Source organism: Caretta caretta, chromosome 3 (genome assembly GCF_965140235.1).
Source record: "Caretta caretta isolate rCarCar2 chromosome 3, rCarCar1.hap1, whole genome shotgun sequence".
Lineage (NCBI taxonomy): Eukaryota > Metazoa > Chordata > Testudines > Cheloniidae > Caretta > Caretta caretta.
Window position 1 is genome coordinate 41636130 of NC_134208.1, and position 22746 is coordinate 41658875.

Below are 22746 nucleotides of genomic sequence, written 5' to 3' on the forward strand. Positions count from 1 at the left end.
AGTGAAATAAAATAACCCAGTTTTTCAATTATTATTCCAATTTAGTATTTAAGACCTTTTCACTAAACATCAGAGCCAGACTCCACAGCATACAAAGTGAGCATCAGCAAGAATTTAATATTATTCTTATCTCCTTCTACCGTACACAGGTTAAATGTAGTTGAGACTATCAAATTATTGCATGTTATGGCAGCTTTTCAGAGGTATCCTTGGGCACAGCAGACAAGGTTAGACTCATCTCAGTTGTACCTTTTAGCTGGCTCTTTTAGTTAAGCAAGCTTCAGTTATTTCCTTTCAGGCAGAGGGAAATAATTTATTATGACAGTTAATCTTCTGCTGAAGTACAGAAATTATCATTCACTGAAATATTATATTCAAAAGACCTAGGATTTCTTATAAGATGTTTCATCTTTTTCAATGTGCCTACACCTGTTTTCTTTGTACACAGTGATCTCATTTTAAAACCAGTAGTACGAAAATCAGGTGAGCACTCCGTTAAAAGAGATTTTTCGAAGCAGACTTGCATTGAATTGTCCACAGGGATTTTAAGGTCTAATGGGTATTAGAGAGGCAGATAGGGTAGCTTAGTAATCAAGTCAAATTGAATTCATGATTAGGTATGTTAGCATTTGCATGTACCGTTTATAAGCTTAATTTCCCTTTTAGTTTAATTGAATTACATTTTAGGACGGGGTGAGACAAAACTGTATGTTTACTGAGCCAGAACCTTAGCTGGTACAAGTCAGTCGAAGTCAATGAAGTGATACCAGTTTACACAGTTGAGGATCTGGCTTGTAATTTTTACAAAGCCAGGGTCCCATTAAAGTTAGCCATACCTCCTAGAAATACTTTTATTACAGTGAGGGCTTGTCTACGCTACAAAATTAAGTTGACTTTATCTAATGCGACCTCGAGCCCCCGAATTAATGAAGTCGATTGTGCATGGCCACACCATGGCCATTGTTTCGATGGAGTGCGTCCTCACTCTCAGCTCCTGCATCAATGCACAAAGCAGTGCATCATGGGTAGCTATCCCAAAGTGCAACTTGCCACAGTGTGCTTTGGGAAGTTTGTGCAATGCCACACGGGACCAAAACATTGTCACAGGGGAGAATGGGAACATTGCATCGGCATCCCATGATGCACTGTGCTCCCTCCCTCACATCAATGGCAAACAATCCAGTGGTTTTCGTGCCTTTAAACCACTGTGCATATGCCATACACCAGAAGCCTGGAGCCTGCTCACCTGTGCACTCTTGCTGTGAGCATCTCAAACACCTCATGTCTTCGCCTGCAGTATTTCCAGAGCCAAAGTAGGGTCTGCCACGTGGAACATAGCGATGTCCTGCAAGCAGCCCTGCTGCAAGCCATTTAAAAAAGCAATTCACAATTACTGATGGCAGTCACAGAGCAGCTGCACTCTGTTGAGTGTTGTTTCTGGTTCCATGAAACAAGCACTGACTGGTGGGACTGCATCACTTTGCAGGTATGGGACGATGAGCAGTGGCTGCAGAACTTTCAAATGTGGAAGGCCACCTTCCAGGGACTTTGTGCAGAGCTTTCTCCTGACATGCAGTTCAGCAACACAAAAATGAGAGCTGCTCTGACAGTGGAGAAGCGAGTGGTGATCGCTATTTGGAAGCTTGCAACACCAGACAGTTCCGGTCAGTGAGAAATCAATTTGGAGTAGGTAAATCAACCATGGGAGCTGCTGTACTCCAAGTGTGCAGGGCCATTAATTGACTTCTACTATGAAGAGTAGTGAGTCTGGGAAATGTGCAGGACATAGTGGATGAAAGGGATAATGGACTTTTCGCCCACCCCTGATGGAACACTTTGGGGAGGGTGATTCTGCACCCGGTGATGCTGGCTGGCTGTCCACCAGGATCTGCAGAGGGACTCTACCCTCCTGCTTCTGTTCCTGCAGTTCAATCAGACGCCTCAACATGTCTGCTTGTTCCTTCATAATCTGAAGCATATCATCCTGCACTGCATGCTCTCGCTCAATGGAAGCTTTCCTGCTCTCCATGTCCCTGTCTAACTTCTCGGACAGTGAAATCCTCCATGCTCTCAGCTCTGTGTCAGCTGTCCTGGAAGCGTTCATTATTTCGGTGAACATGTCCTCCTGCGTTCTTTCTCTCCTCCTTCTAATCAGCAAAAGTCTGCTTTCAGGTGTTGATGACATGCAGAAGGACACATTTCCAGCTGTCTGTCAGGGGAAAAAATAAAGGAGCCATTGTACATGAATAAAATGTTTCCATAGTAAGGCCGTTTTCATAAAAAACCAACAACCCCTTATTATACTATGTACATATATACAAGCCATAACATAATCAGAATCCGTAACCGTTCATTATGCTGCTTTGTTGCTCCAGCCATGGTGAGTAGGTCCTCCCCGGGTCACAGGTGACCTCACAGGTGGTCTACATGCCCTTTTTTCCCATGTAAGAGCACTTTTAATGAGAACCTCCCGCACTTCCCCTAGACGACCCTATGTGATATCAGTTTCCTGAGGGTAACAGAGGCATAAAGGAAGGAGATGCTGCAGGTGTCTGGGAATAGACCTGGTCCTTATGCTGCTATGCTGTGTACCACAATGACGCCAGCAGAATTAATTCAGGAGTTGCATGGGAAGTGTCCTACCATGGTGGAAGAAATAAGACTGCCCTGCCCAGAAACTTTCTGCAAAGATTGCAGAGTACCTCCATGAAAGTTTCCTAAACATGCAATACCACCGAATGTGTGTGCCCACTAAAGTTTAACTGGACTTTCATTTTAAATGTTTACTCATGAGAGGTGCCTTCCCCAGCATCATGGTTGGCCACGGTGCTGTCCTATGACCCACTGGGTTCCAGGGTTCAAAATATTTCCTGGCTCTCAGGGAGAATGGATCCACTGCTTACCTGTCTCCCGTTATCCTCCTCTTCCTCATCCACCATATCATCCTCCTTGTTGTCCCTAGACTCACACACCTGTGAGGTGTCCGTGTTGCTCGTGGGGGTGCTGGTAGGGTCCCCCCCACCGAGAATTGCATGCAGTTCATTGTAGAATCGGCATGTGTGGGGTTTAGCACCAGAACAACTGTTTGCCTTCCTTGTCTTCTGATACGCTTGGCGAAGTTCTTTTATTTTCACGCAGCACTGCTGTGTGTCCCTCGTGTGCCCTTCTCCCCCATTCCATGAGCAATCTTTGCATAGATGTCAGCATTTCTTCTGCTGGATCAGCACTCTGCCTGCACAGACTCTTCTCCCCACACAGCGATGAGATCCACCACCTCCTGTGCAGACCAGGCTGGAGCGTCTTTCGGGTGTGTCGTCTCCATGATCAGCTGTGCTCAAGCTGGCATGCTTCCAGTGCTGATCAAACAGGAAATAGGAATTCAAAAGTTCCCAGGGCTTTAGCAGGGGAGGGGCTGTTTCCTGTGTACCTGGCTGCAGTGCAGCAGAGTTGAGAATGATCTCCAGAGCGGCCATAGATGAGCATTGTGGGACACCACCTGGAGGTCAAGTAAGTCATATTACACAACGCTGCATCTGCACTACCTTGCAGTCGGCCCATGAAAATTGAACTAAGCGCTACGCCTCTCGCAGAGGTGGATTACAGAAGTCGACATCGGAGGTAACTTAGGTCGATGTAAAGGACCAGGTAGTGTAGACACATATATTAAAGGTCGACTTAAGGCGGCCTCCTTCGACCTGACTTTGTAGCGTAGACCAGGCCTGATTGTCTCTCATTTTATGTTTTGAGAGTTTCATGTTGTGCTTTTCTAGGCAATCCTAGAATAATGCAGCATAACTGGATTTTCACGAATCTGCATGTCATCCTTGTGCAGGGGCCATGCTAATCTTCTCTGTATCATTCCAAATTTAGTATATGTGCTGCTAAGATATCAGCCAGTTGTGCTGATAAGCCTGAAGTTGCTGCTGGATCTGTCATGTTGGCAGACTGTTGCAAGGCTGGTTGGGCTGCCTTTCCTCTGTGCACCTGCTTCCTTGGAATCGTCTTTGATTTGTACACTGTGTACTTGCTTGAATACAAGACCTATGAAAATTCCTCTCAAGATCAATTTACAGGTGTTTTTTATGGGGTAAAGATTTTTTTGTCATGGCTGTATTTGCCTTTAGTGTAACACTTTCTCCAGCCCATAGGGTTCTCTCATATCCCACAGCCCAAACATACGCACACACTACATTCATCTGCTCACATATGGAGAAAGAGTTTCTGAGATAATAGCACCCTAAGTGCTATTAACCCACAGATTGTTTTTAAAGGAAACTTCCGAAAAATAACAAAAACCCTTCTTTCCCACTTTGCAGGAGAAGAATTAATCCTCTAGGTGGCACCAAAAGAACAAGATAAAAATGAACAGGTCTTAAAAAAATTCCGCCAACTCTAGCATATCCATCTTTTTGAGGCAAACACATCACTTATGGAATGGGAGATTATTAAAAGCATTATGCTTATGCCTGTGACAAGGACAGGTCCAGCAAATTCTATTTCCAGGAAATAGCAGATGATTTTGCGGGCAATAATGCTGCCTCTTAATCTTTTCATGATACACTTTAGGAGGAATAAAACATTCCTTGCAAGGTATTACAAGACTCTTCTGACATTAAGTGTTCCTTATGATGTGAAACATACAGAACATGCGCTCTACCTGAGCAGTGTAATTTGAAGATGAAGTTTAAATGAATACTTATCAAACCTAGCTGTCTCAGCAGGTTTTCAAAGCACTGTCTCAAAGCTCTGAACGTTTTGCACAGAGGACCCAAGTCCTGCTGTTCTTATTCTGTCCTTACCCAGACAAGACTCCTTTTGAAATTAATGGTTACAGAGTAGCAACCGTGTTAGTCTGTATTCGCAAAAAGCAAAGGAGTACTTGTGGCACCTTAGAGACTAACCAATTTATTTGAGCATAAGCATAATGAATCCGATGAAGTGAGCTGTAGCTCACGAAAGCTTATGCTCAAATAAATTGGTTAGTCTCTAAGGTGCCACAAGTCCTCCTTTTCTTTTTGAAATTAATGTGAGCTTTGCAGGAGTGAAGACTGCAGGATCTGGCTCTAAGCACTGACATTGCAAGATTCAGTGATGTCAAGATCTGTAACAAACTACTAGGAGTATATATTAATATTTCACTCCTCCTTGGAATGTGCAGTGGCTCAGTGCCTACGCTGTCCTTGGATATTAGCTCAGGATTTATCAGCCTGCTACATTTTAAAAATAGCATACTTGACCTCCGAACACCTTGTTTATGAACATTTGAACGGTGTGGCTGAGCGTTAGAGCATTGTTACCCAGGAATACACTTCTCATTGTTTAAATTAACATCGCCTGATTTCCTGTTTTTGCTGCTACTTTGTTTTATGGTAATTTGCTAAGTTTTATACTCTGCCATTGGTGTGGGTGGAAGAAACAGGACACAGACACTCTAATCTGGTTAATGTGGAGCCTGCAACTTTATTTAAAACTATCACCTAGCTGAGCTGGAGAAGCTAACCAGTAGGGTTTTTTCTTCTCAACTGGCACCAGGAAGGTGACTGAAAGGCCATGCTCTCTCTGTACCCTCAGGCCTGCCATAAGTCCCTGACTAGAAGCTTGAATCCCAGACTGCTCCCTTCCTCCATGCTGGAGGTGGGAGACATGAGATGAGGGAAGCCACAAGCTGTCTACAAGCTGCACGCTTTTTTGGTGGCATGTACGTAGTGTACAAAGTCATGTAGCCCTAGCGTGGGTATAAATAGCATTGTAGATGGTGAGGCATGGCTTAGTTGAGTAGCATAAAGGCATGCCTGAAAGGGGTGGGTATGTATGCAAATACACGCTCAACAACTCTCTACTTTCCCAAGCAGTGCCTCCCAGTCTACACTGATATTTTTAGCAAAGGAGTGTTTTGCTGCCTCCTCGCTGCCAGAGCCTTTCCTTGCTGCTGTGAAAGGCTCTGGCAGCAGGGTGCTGCTGAAGGCTTTCCCCACTAACTCCCCTTTGCCAGAGCCTTTCACTGACACATGTAGCTACACACCACATTGTGGAAGCTGCCTGCTTTTCACTTTGGTGTGTAGCTATGCATACCATACTCGCTACCACCAAGACAACCCCCTTATAAGCAATGCTGTGCTCAGAACCAATGCCCAAAAGCCCAGTGGGTTACAAGAACCACATGTGGGGCCAGATTTTCCAAGGATCTCAGCTCCCATTTAGGCATCTAAATAAGGATCGGATATTTAAAGGCACACAACACTTACCTACCACCTGGCAGAACTCCAGCACCTCAGCTTTCACCCGATGTGCTGGGCACTTCTGAAAATCTGGCCACTTATTTAGGTGCCTAAATGAACCTGAGCAATCTTGAAAATCCAGCCCCAAGCAATGGGCTGAGTCCTTCTGAAAATTGTGGCCAGAAACACTTATATGACATCCCCCACCCAGTGTAGGATTGATCTGTGCTCATCACAAACAGCCTCACAGTGCCCATGTGAGCTAGGCAAGAAGGGTTATCCCCATTTCACAGAGAGGGAAATGAGGCACACAGAGATTAAGGGAGAGATTTTAAAGGCACAAATGGAAGTTAGGCATCCAACTCACATTGATTTCCAATGGTGCCTATCTCCCATTTGTACCTCTGGAAATCTCCAAGTGACTTGCCCAAGGTCAAGCAGGAAGTCAGTAGTAAAGCTAACAATAGCACAGAGATCACTAGAAACCCAGCTCTGTGCCTTAGTCACAGACCATCCTTCCTCCCTACTCAAAACATTTCATAATTCAAAACAAAACAAAATTAGATTTAAAAAGAAGAGGTGTTTTTGTTTTTTTACAAAAGATAATTGGGAAGTACTATATCAGAATTGCTAATGGAATACTAGTTGAAACTTAAAGTTAACAAATATAGAACTCAGAGGACTCAATTGCCATGGAGTGTAGAAGGTACTGTGTATAATCATGTTATTATTCTAAAGGGATAGACAGTGTTCCCATGACCTCTGATCCATCAGATTTGTGATACAATTTATGTATTGACAGACAAACTTGGAAATAATTCTGTCTAGCAAGCAGGATCCTCTTCTCTTTAAAAGCTGTCCAAGCTCACAAGCCTGAAGAGAGATTAACTTGCTACTATGCTACCACTTGTGCTGCTGGACTGCTGCATGCTCTGTTTTATAATGAGCTTCGCTCCCCTCCCTCTCCCTCATCTTACATGGTATTGAAATAGAACAGGGGAAACGGAGAGGGGACGCAGTGGCTGTTCCCAGTTGCTGATATAAGTCTCTCTACTTGAACTCCATGTGGCTGGGTCTTTGCAATCGTGGAGGGGATACTTAGTGAAGGGTAGAGCAAGGAAGCAGGCTCTCTGACTGCCATGTTCAGCATATTTCTATGGTAGTTAATGCTGCTCAAACCAACCCAGCACTGTTTCTCCAACTACAGCTCCTACTTCCATGAGAAAGGCAGACTGACTAGTTCTGGGGAAAGGACATTATAGAATCACCATTCCTGGTGGCAGGCTCTGAGCACAAGCAAAAGCATGGAGAAAAGCTGTAGCCGTTGCTAGATAACACATATTTTTTCTGGATATTATTGTTTTCAACTTGCCACAAAAAGTTCTGCAGAGGTGTAGAAACTCCACTTTGACTGCACTGTGGGTTAGAAGTACCCTGGAATACTGCCCAAGTAAACAAGGCTTGGAAAAGCTTTTGCACCATTCCAAAGCTTCCAGCTGCCTTCTTGATCTCTCAGAATACCTTTTCACGCACGCTCAGTCCTCCCTTGACCTTTTCCTTCTCAGCTATCTCTTGCACTGTAGCTGTTCGTTGCCACAACTAAGCGTAAGTACTTTACATATCTTCCTTTCCCAGTGTCAAACGACTTAAAAATAAATTGGCCAGATTCTGTTCTTGGCTAGATCAATAAAAAAATCAGGGTAAGTGCACTTAAGCCAACAGAGTCCTTCTGGATTGCCACTGGTGTAAATGAGAGCAGAATCTGGTGCAACCTCTTTACAGGGGTATGCTACCATAGGGGCTGATCCAAAATCTACTGAAGTCAATGGAAAGACACCCATTGACTTCAGTGGGCTTTGGATCACGTCCTTAGTACTAGAATGAGCCTTCAGACTTAGCTCTGAATGTGGCTGGCATGTAGCTGCACTGCCCCAAGAGGAATACCAGGAATGAATTCCAACCCAGAGAGAAAGAGAATTCCTCTCCAGGCTCCCCTTTTGCATCAAGACGGGGCAAGGGGAGAGGAGTAGTTTATTTCAGACTTTAAGGGATAGCATACTCCTCCCTGCACATCTGGTTAGCTAGTTTATACAGTTATACACTCTCTGCCCATCTCCACCCACTCACAACCCATTTGCTCCTGGTGCAGGGAGCAATATTGGGTATGCAGACCCTGCTTTCCCTGATGACTAGAGCAGGAGTGGCCAATCTGCGGCTCTTCAGAATTTAATATGCGGCTCCTTGTATAAGCACCGTCTCTGGGGCTGGAGCTACAGGCACCAACTTTCCAATGTGCTGGCGTATGCTCTCTGCTTAACCCCTAGCTCTGCCACAGGCCCTGCCCCTACTCCACCCCTTCCTGGCCCCTCCCCTCAGCCTGCTTGCTCCTCCCCTCCCACCCAAAAGCCTCCTGCACACCACGAAACAGCTGATTAGGAGGGATGGGGAGGAGCTGATTGGCGGGGCTGCTGGTGGGTGGGAGGTGCTGGGAGCCGGGTGGGGGAGCTGATGGGGGGCTGCTGACATATTACTGTGGCTCCTTGGCAATGTACATTGGTAAATTCTGGCTCCTTTTCAGGCGCAGGTTGGCCACTCCTGGACGAGAGCCTTCTTCTCCCACGTAATTCTGCATTGCACCAGGACACAATCTCAGTGTTATTTTCTATAAACAACAATTGTCAGATAGCAAATTCATAGGGAGAGGCATTTAATTTTCAAATTTCTAATTGCAGAAGTATGGGAAATAAAAATTACATCTTGAAAAAAAAGTCTAGGTTGTTTGGCTCAAATTTTGGTTTTGTAATAACACACTTAATCTACAAAACCTACTAGAAATGTTTCCACTTTTAAAAAATTCCAATGTACAGAGAGATTTTAGAAAAGCAAATATACATCATCTGCAGGGTTTGCAATCCAAATATTGTAGAATTGGGCTAGGGCCTGAGAAACTGAAATGGACTCCAAACAGACCACAAACAGAATTGAAATTGACTAGTCTATATTCATTGTGCAAACTGACAGGCAAAAAAAGTAAAAGTAATAAAAGAGCATAAACAATGAAAAGTACATTTGATTGCTAAATTCTTCTGCGTGGAATAGTCTGTGGCATTATTTGTTATACACATAAGGAAGTTCTATTTTCTAAACAAACAAAAACCCTGTTATTTCTCAATATGTCCTATACTTATTGTCATTTAAATTGTGTTTGTGTTTGGAAAGTATTTTAACTGAATTGTTTGTTTTTCTCCAGTGAGCCAGCTAGACTAATTGTCTAGCAAGCGGACTAAGACAGGGACTGCAGACTGATGCAGCAAAGGAAAAAGCATCAGCATGCAATAAATACCATGAAATATATATCTGCAAGTGTACATTATTGATATTATTATCACAGGCATTATTTGAACCCCAGTCACTGTGTACAGAGAGAAATGGGTAACAGGGGAAAGTAGTTTTAACTCCTGAACAAGATGTCAATCTAAGACTTTTTTCCTTGAAAATACTTAAAATGGCTCACAAGCGACTATTCCCATTTCAGTGGCACTACTCATATGAGTAAAGTTACCGGTTCATATGCACACATATTTGAAGATGGGTACTAAGGCCCAGATCCTCAAAAGTATTTATGTATCTTACTTCCATTGATTTAAATAGGAGTTATACCAGTCTAAGGCCCATTCTTGTTCCCATTGAAGTCAGTGCTAACATTTCCACTGGCTAATTGTTATAAGTGGGGCTGGTAGTACTGCCTATTATTAAGATTTCCTGACATTGCTCATTATAAGACTCTGTTTTCAGTTGCTTATAACTTTGCCAACCTTTGCCATTTGGTCTGAAATGATCCAGGCCAGCTGTCTGCCTCAGAAGGCTATTTTGTTTGTTTGTAGCTCAGTTAAAACGGTGCATCCACTTCCATGAAACAGGCTTAGGAAAATACATTGTTTTGAAAAGGTTAAATAATTCTGGTGACCTTTTCTAGAGAATGCCTGACTTGAAATTTGGAAGGGGAGCTGCATTTGTGTCAGGGACATGCCTTGTGCCAGCCCTGTTAAAATCCATCCAAATTTGGCCAAGTGAAAAATCACAGGTCACACACAGGTCACAAGCTCTAGATTTGCTAGAGTTTAACAGCTAAAATCTGTGATAAGTCTGTATGCACTGGGAATACTCCAGATCAGGGCTGAGAAGGGTGTTCCATGCAATTGCAGTTTCAGGCTGCTGGGTGCCATGCAAAGTCCAGGTCCAGGCCCAGGCTCCAGAATTGAGAGCAGGAAGCCTGTCTCTCCTATGTTTCATGATTAAGGCAGCTGAGTTCTGCCCCGGAGAACTGGATTATATCCCTGCTTTGACACACAGTTCCTAAGAGATGCCTGTCAAGTCACTTAAACCAAAATTTTTCACAGCTAGTCACTAACTCATTTTCTGGGTGCCTGACTTGAGACCACGGGGGTCTGATTTGTGGAAGCGTTGAGCACTCACAACTGCAGCTGAAGTCAAAGGCAGTTGCATTTTGAGCATTTAAAGCGCTACATAAAGCCAAGTATCCTGAAAAATCAGATGCTCACCTCTCACGTTAGGCACCCAAATTTAGTGGATACTTTTGATATTAATCTCTCTGTGTCTAAGTTCCCTGTATGTAAAATGGAGATAATACTATCTCCTAACCTCGCAGGATGTTGTGAAAATAAAGTAATTAGTCTTTCTTATATTAGATAGCACAATTCAGGCAAAATACGTTATAGGACACTAGATGAAAGTGCAGTAGCAAACTAATACAGTCAGGTTTTAGTTTTTTAATGGCAAATAAGCTAGTTCCTTAGTAGTAGGTTCAGATCATACTTTTGAGGCTGCCTTTGAGAGTTAAGCCTTATTATTTAAAATGGTCACCGAGAAAGTGGGAATGAAAGGGGTGAGTAGTGCACAAGAAGCGGTAGACTGTTCCCTTCAGAATGAACAGCCCGGAGGAAGGATGCAAATGGAGTTATTAAGAAGCTTGGAGTGACCTAAGGGAGGGAGTGGGGAGATGGGAAGAGAGGAGAGCAGAGCTGTGAGTAGGAATAGCTTTGTGTAAAGACTTGAAGATTAAGACAAGAACATTCAGAAAGTGCTGGGAAGCTGGTGAAGGGGAATGACAGGGCTAGAATGGCAGGAGACAAAGCTATTCTAAGCAGTAGCATTTTGGATAGACTGGGGGGCAGAAACAGAGGGGAAGATGTGGCAGTAACCAAGGTAGACAAAGACCAAGGTATGACAAGCATTGGAGTGATACAGAGGGGGAGGAACTGAAAGTGAATTGAGTTCTGAGATGTTGTAAAGAAAGAACCAGCAGGATATGGCATGGACAATAGCCAGAGTTAGTAGGGAGAAGAGAGGAGAATCAAATATGGCACCAACCATGTAAGCCTCACAATGGGAACGATAGTGGAGATTTTGATAGTGGTAGAAAGGGGAGTTTTCAGGGGAAAGATCAGGACTTCTGTGTTCAGCACTTGGAGTTTTAGTTGGTAGCAGATGTGGGAGATACAGTCATAGAGACGAGACTGGGCAGAGGAAGAAGGGTCAGGGTAGATAGCTAGATCTCAGAGCTGTTGGCTTATAGGTGGTAGCTAAGTTCATGAGGGTGGGTGAAGTCACCCAGGGATGACCTGTAAAGGAAAAGGGGGAAGGGTGGAAAGTTTCTGGATAAACTGCTAACTAACTTGCATCCAGGCGGCCCAGGGATATATCCACTGTGCAAGTATGTGTGTGTGTGTTGATGTACTATATAGCACAGCACATAACATAAAGCTCTGTACAGATGAAAATATCCCCAAGAGCAGGAAAGCCTTATTTAAACATCATAATGCTGATTTAGCATCTCACTAAATTAATGGGAGCTGTGAGGCTAAATCCTCGAGTCAGCTTTGAAAATCTTAGCCTAGGGGTTCTCAAACTTTTACAATGGTGACCCCTTTTACACAGCAAACCTCTAAATGCCACCCCCCTTATAAATTAAAAACCTCTTTTTTATATTTAGTACTATTATAAATGCTGGAGGAAAAGTGGGATTTGGGGTTGAAGGCTGACAGCTTGCGACCCCCACGTAATAGTCTCAGGCCCCCCTGAGGAGTCACAACCCCAAGTTTGAGAACCCCTATCTTAGCCTGAAACTCCCTCTGTTCGGTCCACCTGTTCCCCATCTCTGGAGCTGTATAGGGCATGGGACCTGATACAATCTTAGGGGTGGACTAATTTCAGCATAATCTTTATCACAAGTCGTGGAATGTTCCTACACACCTCACTGCTGTGTGGAACTAGCTTTCCCAAGTGCAGTAGGGCTCATTTTCTTCCATCTTATGGGCCACTGCAAGGAAGCAGACTTCATCCCTGTGGGCTCCATTGCCTTTCCCCATCGAAGTGCCACATCAGCACTGTGGGCAAGGGGGTGTTCACCTTCAGGCTGCGCAGCCCCTTTAAATTTCCTTCCCTGGTTGGCTGATAGCAGGATAGATCTCAACTAGAGCACAGCAGTAATTGCACAGCTATCAGAATTCTCTGTGCAGTGATTTCATACATCAGAGCGTATACAGCTTGCTGCTTTGGTTCTGCAAACCCAATAATACCTTTAATAGAAAGAAAAGAAGAACTACTGTGCAGCGTCAGATTTACTGATGTGCTGAGGTGCTCTGCACCACTCGAGTGATGCAACACAGCCATAAACCTGGTTTAAGCCAGCTTTATGGCTGCTCTGCATTGCTAGAGTGGTACAAAGCAGCCAGAGCAAACCGGTGAATGTGGCCCTATATTTTTGTGGAAGTTCTTTCTGTACACACCCTGAGCAAGAATTTCTGATGGTTTCATTTCATTGCCCTGGTATTAGATATTGACTGAGCAGTTGCTACATTGCAGTACTTGGCAAAAAAGAAAGCAAAGTCATATATTTTATCTTCTATTTCCTAGTTTTAAAAAAAATCCTGCCCTGTTAGGCACCTTTTATTTTGCTTCATTGTAACAAACTGCTTCCATGCAAAAACTGCCTTGCAAGAGTCATGGGAAGCTACTTCATTAGCTCTCACTTTAATTTTTGCCCTATTTTATTTTTGGTGAGTACTGCTAGCTCAGTGGAGCCTCATGGCTTTTCAGCATGGGTTATGAATATATCACAAAGCATAAAACATAAAATGAAACAGGGAAAATTACAATAAAGTCGCTTGTCCTGGGGCACAGGATCAACAAAAGGCTTGTGCACCACTTAAGTCTTGCTCTGAAGGTTTAACTGGGGCTGGTGCTCTGACCGGGGTGAACTGCAACCATGCTATGCAGATACTTCTAGGATGTTAAGCAAGCTGCTTGCACCTCTTCACCCCCTTCCCCCTGACCCCCACCCGCTGCTCACACCCCTTCACCCCCTCCCCGAGCCATTCACTGCTTGCATGCGTCTCCTTGCCGCTTCCCCTGAGACTGCCTGCCCATCACGAGCACCTCTTTGCCCCCTTCCTGAAGGCCCCCATGAAGAAGGAAGAGGCAGAGCGAGGGCGGGGCCTGGGAGGGGGGAAGAGGATGAGTGGGAGCAGGGCCTCGGGGTGCACTCCAAAGGCGATGGGCTGGCTGTTTGGGGAGGCTTTGCCTCCCCTGGCCTCTCATGCCTGCCACCTATGGAAGTGTCCTCACTCATGTTGAGCCTCTTCCTGTTTTGAAGGTCACGAATCCAATCAGGCAAGATTTCACGTCTTTCATTTCTTCTGTGGCAGTATCTGCTGCCAGTAAATGATAATCAGATGAGCAGGACAGGAAATATGCAGCAGTTCTGGTTTCTGATTGAGTTTAATCTCCTGTGTAAATTTAGCCACGTAGGAAGCAGAATGTGTGTTAGTTGTGGCTACATTTTCCCAAGTTAGCTGGTACATCTCAAACATGTCATTTATTGCTGCGGCTGTAAACAGAGGGGATGAATGTCACGTCAGTGCAAAAAAATGTGGGTCTGTTTGCTTTAAAATAAAAAAAAACCCTGCAAACAGAAGGCCAAGAATTGGACAGTGCAAAGCATCTAGTCAAAAAACAGACTAGACACCACATTTCTATCTATTCCTTCAATCAGTTTAGATCTGAAAGCATCATCATTCTCTTGCAGATACTTACGAAGGGGATGCCAGAACAGGGGAGCCAGGGGGACATGGCCTCATGACTTTTTACTGGCCATAAGGGTGAGCGACGAGGGGAGGGGCAGAGAGGAGCAAGCAGGGGACAGGGTTTTGGGGGGGGAAGAGCTGGCACGAGGGTGGGGCTATGGGAGAAGGGGTGGTGTGAGGGCGGGGGAAGTGGCACTATGGGAGTGGGGCATCAGGGGAATTGGCGGCACGGGGTGGAATGGAGGGGGAAGGGGCTCCACAAGGGCAGGGACATGAAGGAAAGGGGCGGCGTGAGGGGGTGGGGCACAGTTCCCACATTTAGGGAGCTTCCATCGCTCCTGACTTATGAGTGAGGTTGTCTGCATTAGGAAGGGTTTTTGCTGCTGGACAGTATTGTCACACAAAGTCACCAATAGGCCCTTCTGCTATAAACAAGCGGTTGTCCAGCAAAACAAAGAGCACGCACAGATTCATTGACACAATCACGCTGTGTCCTCTCTTTCATCAAAGCCCTGGTGAAAGCTCCTGATATTGACTGTTTATCCCGAAGCTCACTTTCTTCTTTAAGCTTCGTGTGTTGCTTGCTTTCAACATGCTCCTTTATTCTGTCAGCGTGAGCACTGACCTTAATGCTGCAGTACTTCCAGCGCAATGCATCCTCTTCGCTCCCGTCTTTACTTCTCTTGAAAATTTCTAAGCACTGATTTTCTTGTTGGTATTCAGGCATAGCTTTGCATCTTTGCCACATGTTTACCATTTTACCGTATCTATCTGTAACCTCCAAGGAGTCTACCTAGGTTCCTGGGGCTCTGTGTGCTGGTGCCTCAAGAAGAGGCACACTGTTCCTGGTGGGGAGTGTGGGGGACGACGGGAAGGGCAAGGGCAGACTCAGTCTGCTTGGCAACCCAGAGAGAGAGAGGAGAGGCACTATCTAGAAAACAAGGGCCTCTGTTGATTTGGGGAAGGATAGCAGGCATACCTGCTCAGAGGAAGGGGTAGAGTCAAAGGATTGACAAGAGAAACCCTGGGAAGAAGAGCTAGCCTGACCAATAGGGAGTGAGATGCCCTCCCCTAGTGTCCCTGGAGGAGGGAGAAGCCATTTTTTTGGGTGTCTGGAGCCAGCCACAGAAAGAGCAAGACTGGCTGTGTGGGATCAAGAGGAATCCAGGCCTGTACATCCAAATCCAGAAGGAGACTGGCACTAAAGGAGGTATCCGGGTGAATAGGGAGCATTACACATCTTTATCTGGGGAGGATTGATTGTTTAAATTCAGCACCACAGTAAATGGACAAAAAGAAATAGGTGGGCCCTGTATCTTTGTGAGCCAATCATAGCACAATATTAACATTTGATTTTCCAACATCCCATGCATATGTGTTCTGTGTTTTATACTGTGGAACTGCTTCAGTCTCAGAGCTGTAGGACACAACAATTGTGTAAAACTTTAGTGTTTAACAAAAATAAGTACCTAGAAAAATACTCAGTCGATTGATAAATGGGTGTAAATCAGTAAAAACTGAACTCCTTTAATAAAAAAAACCTGGTAATTTATCAGTGAAAATCAATAAAAACTGAAATGCGTAACACTAAGAATTCACCAACCCTTGGATCAGCAAATGACGATTGGGCATCTTCCTAAAAGAGATGCCCTAGATCAACCATAAATTATGGATCTTGATTCAAGAATTACTGGGTAAATTTTATAGCCTGTGTTACACAGGATGTCAAAATTGGAGATAATTCACTTCTAGCCTTAAAATCTACGAATCAATAACAACGGCCCTGTGACAGGTTTCAGTCGGTCCTCCGAGCCCCTCGGGGGCGATGGAGAGCTATGGTCCCACAGGCAGGCTTTAGTCACACCTTTCGGGTGCTGGGGAATTAGCGGAAAAGGTGTGCCAGCCGGAGTCAGCAGCGCGCCCCTCAAGCGCCGGCGAGCACCGGCACGAGTCGGCAGCGCGCGATTCTGCTACCCAAGGCGGGCTGGCCGGGGTAGGGGAACGCAGGCCCACATGACTCCACTGCGTTCCAGCCCAGGGCCCTGACCGTGGCGGGAGGAGAAGGTCCCACCACTGGGTCAGCGGGGGACTATCCGCGCCCCGCTGACCACATACACCCATCACACGGTGCAGTTCTGCCCCTGGGCTACTTCCTACCCGGTCTCTCCAGCGGGCCTCTCCAGTCCCTCCAGCTTGTCTGGGTATTCAGCTGCTGGCAGCTCCAGCTCCCCCTCTGTGTCGGGCTCACGCTGGCCCAGGTTACAGCCTGACTCCTCCAGGTTCTCCGGTTACTCAGCGGCTGGCAGTCCTGGTCACCACAGGCCTTCCTCCCGGTCAGGTTCCTCCGGGCCCAGGGGCCTCCCCTGGCTCAGCAGCAGGGTCTGGAGGGAACAGCCTGTGTCTTTCTCCCTCCCTGGTGCTGCTCTCACTGGGCAAAGGGCCCTGCCCTTTGTACTTCCTGTCCCACCCCTCCCCTTCTGGGGGTTGGCGTAAACTTGATCTGGCCCCGCCCACTCAGGCTGAGAGGGTGGCTCTTTACCCTCTGGTTCGGAGGAAAACCACCCTGGCTCTCTACAGGCCCCATAACAATCCAGCGTCTTTAACTGAAACCTTTGAGTATGCCCTAGACCAGTGGTTCTCAAACTTTTCTACTGGTGACCCCTTTCACATAGCAAGCCTCTGAGTGCAACCTCCCCTTATAAAGTAAAAACACTTTTAAATATATTTAACAGAATTATAAATGCTGGAGACAAAACAGGGTTTGGGGTGGAGTCTGACAGCTCGTGATCCCTCCCCTCCATGTAATAACCTCGTGACTCCCTGCGGGGTCCCAATCTCCCATTTGAGAACCCCTGCCTTAGACCATGCATTTGCAGGTGCAATACAGGAAAAAAAGGATAAGAAACTGTGTCCGTTAAAGGAAATATTAATGACAATTTAAAATAATTAAAAGTAGAAGACGGGGATGTGTTTCCTGATCTCGCTGCAAGATAACTTGTATCTAGTGAGGATGTGTGAAACTTTTCCCAGAGTCACAGATATGTGTCATGCTATTCGCAATCTTGCAGCAAAAGTGAGACAATTAACAGTAATGAGTTATGTGCAACCTCTCACGTATCAGGCTGAAATTTTGATTCACACTGACTTGCCAAGTCATTGAAAATAATGGGTTCATGTTAAATGACAGTTCCTTGGGCATTCTGTGAGTTGTGGCTCCCAAGGGATTAATTATCTCTTATGCTACTTTGAGCACTATTACTTCATTTCTATGGTGATTCTGCTGATACTCAACATGTAGTTCACATTTAATCCTGAGACTAAAATATTCTTGCAGGGGAATCTTAATTTGGGAGCCCATTGTATGCTCTGCAGGCTAATGAAGCAAAACAGCGTTGATATTGCCCTTTTAGTATTGCTCCTACAAGGGAAAGTCTCATAAAAAAAGAGTTCACAGCAATGTACCTCACTTGATTGTTTTTCATTTCAGCCATAAAAAAACTTACTTCCATGAGCTTTGTATTTGTGGTACAGGAAGAATTATATAGAAATAATAAATACATTATTATTATTAGGGCTGTCAAGTGATTAAAATATTTGTGATTAATCACATGATTACTTGTGCTGTTAAATAATAATATAATATCATTTATTTAAATATTTTTGGATGTTTTCTACATTTTCAAATATATTGATATCAATTACAACACAGAATACATCGTGTACAGTGCTCATTTTATATTTATTTTTTATTACAAATATTTGCACTGTAAAAAAGAAACAAAAGAAACAGTATTTTTCAATTCACCTAATACAAGTAGTGTAGTGCAATCTCTTTATCATTAAAATTGAACTTAGAAATGTAGAATTATGTACAAAAAATTGCACTCAAAATAAAACAGTGTAAAACTTTAGAGCCTACAAGTCCACTCAGTCCTACTTCTTGTTCAGCCAGTCGCTCAGACCAATGGGAAGGTAGAACTTTTTCAAATTGGGAAAGAAACTTTCCCTTTGTCTGTTCTCTCTGGGCTGCAAGGACATGGAGAAGCAATGCTTTAAGCATATTTAAGCCTGGTATGATTACAGATTATCAGTTCATACCTTGAACCTACTTATCCGAAGCCTCAGATATGTAAGTAAATTAGGGAATGTGTAGAAAGACATGATTAGGGTTATTTCTTTTATTTCTCATTGGCTTGTGGACTCCTCTGTACTAACACCAGATGCTTTTGTTTGCTTGTAACCTTTAAGCTGAACCCCCAAGAAAGCTATTTTGGGTGCTTGATTTTTGGAATTGTTCTTTTAAAATCTAGCAAATGCCTAAGTTCCAGATGTATTTTCTTTCTTTTTGGTTTTAATAAAATTCACCTTTTTTAAGAACAGGATTGAATTTTGGTGTCCTAAGAAGTTTGTGCATATGTTGTCTAATTAGCTGGTGTTAACAGCTAATTTCCTTTGTTTTCTTTCTCAGCTCTTCCCTGGAAGGGTGGTGGTGGTGGAAGGGCTTGAGGGTACCCCACAGGAAGGAATTCCCAAGTGCGTCTTCCTGGGATCTAAAAGGAGTTTTGCATTTGGGTGGTGGCAGCGTTTACCAAGCCAAGGTCAGAGAGAAACTGTAACCTTGGGAGGTTAATACAAGCCTGGAGTGGCAAGTATTAATTTTTAAAATCCTTGCGGGCCCCCACCTTCTGCACTCAAAGTGCCAGAGTGGGGTATCTTTAGAAATCTCACATTGGTACCTTCTTTGCATTTTCTGAAGTGAAAGTGTTCTTAAATGGAACAACATATGCTGGGGTAGTCATCCGAGACTGCCATAACATGAAATATATGACAGAATGTGGGTAAAACACAGAGTAGGAGACATACAATTCTCGTCCAAGAAGTTCAGTCTCAAATTTAATTAACTCATTATTTTTTTAACGAGCGTCATCAGCATGGAAGCATGTCCTCTGGAATGGTGGCCAAAGCATGAAGGGGCATAGGAATATTTAGCATACCTAGCACATAAATACCTTGCAATGCCGGCTACAAAACCTTGCCATGCGAACACCTGTTTTCACTTTCAGGTGACATTGTAAATAAGAAGTGGGCAGCATTATCTCCTGTAAATGTAAACAAACTTGTTTGTCTTAGTGATTGGCTGAACAAGAAGTAGGACTAAGTAGACTAGTTGGCTCTAAAGTTTTACATTGTTTTGTTTCTGAGTGCAGTTATATAACAAAAAAATCTACATTTGTAAGTTGTACTTTCATGATAAAGAGATTGCACTACAGTACTTGTATGAGGTGAATTGAAAAATGCTATTTCTTTTATCATTTTTACAATGCAAATATTTGTAATAAAAAAAATAATATAAAGTGATCACTGTACACTGTTCTCTGTGTTGTAACTGAAATCAATATATTTGAAAATGTATAAAAACATTCAAAATAGTTAATAAATTTCATTTGGTATTCTGTTGTTCAACAATGTGATTAAAACTGCGATTAATTGCGATTACTTTTTTTGAGTTATTTGCATGAGTTAACTGTGATTAACTGACAGCCCTAATTATTATTACTACTTAAGGCTTATTATTACTAATGAAAAGTTTATGAATGAAGATAATCGAAGAGAACAATGGTGTATGATAAAACCAAAGCTGGGTCTAGGGCAGTAGTGCGCTGGAGCCAGTTCACACCCGTTCGCTAGAACCAGTTGTTAAATTTAGAAGCCTTTTTAGAACTGATTGACCTGCGAGGGAGAACCGGTTCTAAAAGGGCTTCTAAATTTAAACACCAGCCAAAAGTGGCGCCTTAGGTGCCGACTCCATGCGTGCTCCGGGGCTGAGAAGCAGGCAGCGGCTTCGCGCTTAGGCCCAGGGAGGCGGAGCGGAGGTGAGCTTGGGCGGGGCACGAGGAGGGTCGCTCACGCCGCAGCAGGTAACCTGGGGAGGGGGGGGAGAGGCGGCGTGCAGGGGAACCGCTCCCCGCCCCAGCTCACCTCTGTCACCCTGGGCCTGAGAGCGAAGCCGCTGCCTGCATCTCAGCCCTCCCTGGCTTCCCGCATGAACAGCTGATTTGCGGGAAGCTGGGGCGGGGGTTTAGAAGCAGAGCAGGGCGGCGCATTCAGGGGAGGAGGCAGAGCAGACGTGAGGTGAGCTGGGGTGGGGGTGGGGCAGGGAGCTGCTGGTGGGTGCTCTGCACCCACCAAATTTTCCCCGTGGGGGCTCCAGCCCCAGAGCACCCAGGGAGTCGGCACCTAAGGTGCCACTTTTGATGTGATCAGTGGGGGGAGCGGCTGCTCCTCCATTCCCCCCAGCTATGCTCCCCTGCCCCTAGCGCCAGAGGGACCTGCCGGATGCTTCCCGGGAGCTGCCCCAGGTAAGCACCGCCGGGATTCCCCACCTCGCCCTGGCAGGTCCCTCTGGCTCTTAGGGGCGGGGTGGGCACCCACTACAGTGGCCCACGAGACCCTCCTGCCCAGTTCTGGGGGCAGTCAGGGGACGGGGAAAGGGGTAGATGGGGCAGGGGTGCCGAGTGGGGCGTCAAGGAATGCGGGGGGTTGGATGGGGCAGGAGTCCCAGGGGGCGGGGGTGGGCCACAACCCCCTTGTGGGGTGAGGAGGGAACTGGTTGTTAAGATTTTGGCAGCTTATCACTGGTCTAGGGGTACCAGTCCTAGAAGAAGACACTGAAGAAGGATTGAGCAACATGAAAAGTAAGAAAGCTCTTGGCCTCTATTGCCTACCAGCAGAAGTACAGAAAGGAGAGATCACAAAGAAAGTTTTCCAGACTCTTTGAAAATTTAGGTTATTTATCCGCTGTGTCACTAAATGCTAGCTAGTATCACGAGACAGTGATTACAGTGTCTAGTAAATACTAAAAAAAATCCAAGATTCTTCCCTCTTTTACAACAGTGTAAATCAAGTGTAGAATCTAGTAAAGCAAATGCAGTTACACTTGTATAAAACTGGTGTATGTCAGAAGATCATCTGGACCTCTCCCTCCTATTTCCAAGCCCTGAAAAGTCATGAGTCATGGATGCTGGCTCAGCTACAGGCTAGTGTATTCTGGTGAAAGTTTGGTTAAGTCTCAGAAGCTAAAACACCACACCAACCTATCCCTCAGGAACAGCCAAAAGGGAGTGGAGGGTGCTATACAAACTCTGTGCTTTTCACACTGCTTGTGAAGCCCATGCACTGCTTAGGAGCCCATGGGAGTTATTCCAGCCCTAGAAATCATGTCCTTTACTGTCAGCAGCCAAGGGAAGCTCAGTGAATCCAGGCCTTGAGCTCTTTTGAATTCTTTTCTATCTCACTGCTATTCTATTCAGTGGGGAAGAACCTTCCCCTCACACTGCAAGCTTCACAAATAAGAAGAGAGCTGTTATGAGGTACTCTGTGTCTACTGAACAGTCTTCCCGCAGGAAAGTGGAAACATCCTCCTCAGGAGAAGACCTTCCATTGGGCAGATACACTGGTGCTTCCATTTCAGTTGATCTGGAGCTCAGGCTGGTTTGGACCCCAAGGGGTTTCAGTTTGACCACAGAGTCAATGATAGATTAGAGAAGCCTAATAAATCTGAAGTCATTTTGCTGACAGTTAATGATGCAGAAAGAAATTGAGCTGAATTTTTGCCCAGCCTGTAATTAAACTTGTGTCAGGACTGAGGTTTATCAGGAAAAATACAACAATGCCATTACTCATACAAGGATCTGCTTTTTGGGCACAACAAGGTGCTTATCTGTGCATGAAGCCTACTTGATCATATTCTCATAATAGTTTACTTACTAGAACATACAGACAAAACAATGATATGATGTACAGCTTTAATGACACACTTTTATCTTTAGGATGTAAACTCATAAATAAGCCTTGTTATCTAGCCAAATGGCTGCCCTTTTTAATCTTTCATCATTTATTGCTGCTACTCTAAAGCAAATTACTTTGTACTAATTAGCATAATTATCAAGTTTCTATGGCAAAAATCTTGACTTGAGAAATGTGTAATAGTAGCCTTCTCTTTTCATTCTGTGGAAATGAATACACTTCCACCACTGCTTTGTAGATATGAAGATCACTGTGAGCAAAATTCACCCCTTCTCTACCTTTTAAATGTATTGTTTAGCGGATTTATGTGGAACTCAGGTGATGTCTAGACCTTATGTTGGCCTTCGCAGTGGAGAGTAAATCCTCTGGTGCCATTTTTGTTGATAAGTAAAAATCTACCAGCATCTAAACTGGTCCAGCTTCATAAAAATGGATGTCCTTTTAGACAAAGGGCCAAAGCAAAAGAAGAAGGAACATAAGTAAAGTCTCTCTGAGAACATGATAAGGCCCATTCCCTTGTTGTGTTCTAGCAAACTGCAGGCACTCAACAACTCAGAAAATCAGGCCACTTATATAGGTGCCTAAAGTGTGAATATTCACCTAAGTCTGAGTATTTT

General features: G+C 44.6%; 1 protein-coding gene and 1 non-coding gene across 4 annotated transcripts in view; one reads left to right on the forward strand and one right to left on the reverse strand.

Moving 5' to 3' along the window:
• The window catches only part of MYOM2 (myomesin 2), a 140751-nt gene that overhangs the window by 108806 nt on the left and 9199 nt on the right, over window positions 1-22746 (forward strand). The window contains exon 39 of one of the 3 annotated variants that reach the window (XM_075126453.1): window positions 8797-9572. The exons of the other annotated variants lie outside the window; for them this stretch is intronic. Coding sequence (XP_074982554.1) covers window positions 8797-8886 — 90 coding nt within the window. The 3' untranslated portion in view covers window positions 8887-9572. Of the gene's footprint in view, window positions 1-8796; window positions 9573-22746 lie in introns of those variants that run through there. 3 annotated transcript variants of the gene reach the window in all.
• LOC125635023 (U6 spliceosomal RNA) lies at window positions 3788-3891 on the reverse strand. Its single transcript, XR_007356121.1, has one exon. It is a non-coding gene; the product is annotated as a U6 spliceosomal RNA (small nuclear RNA).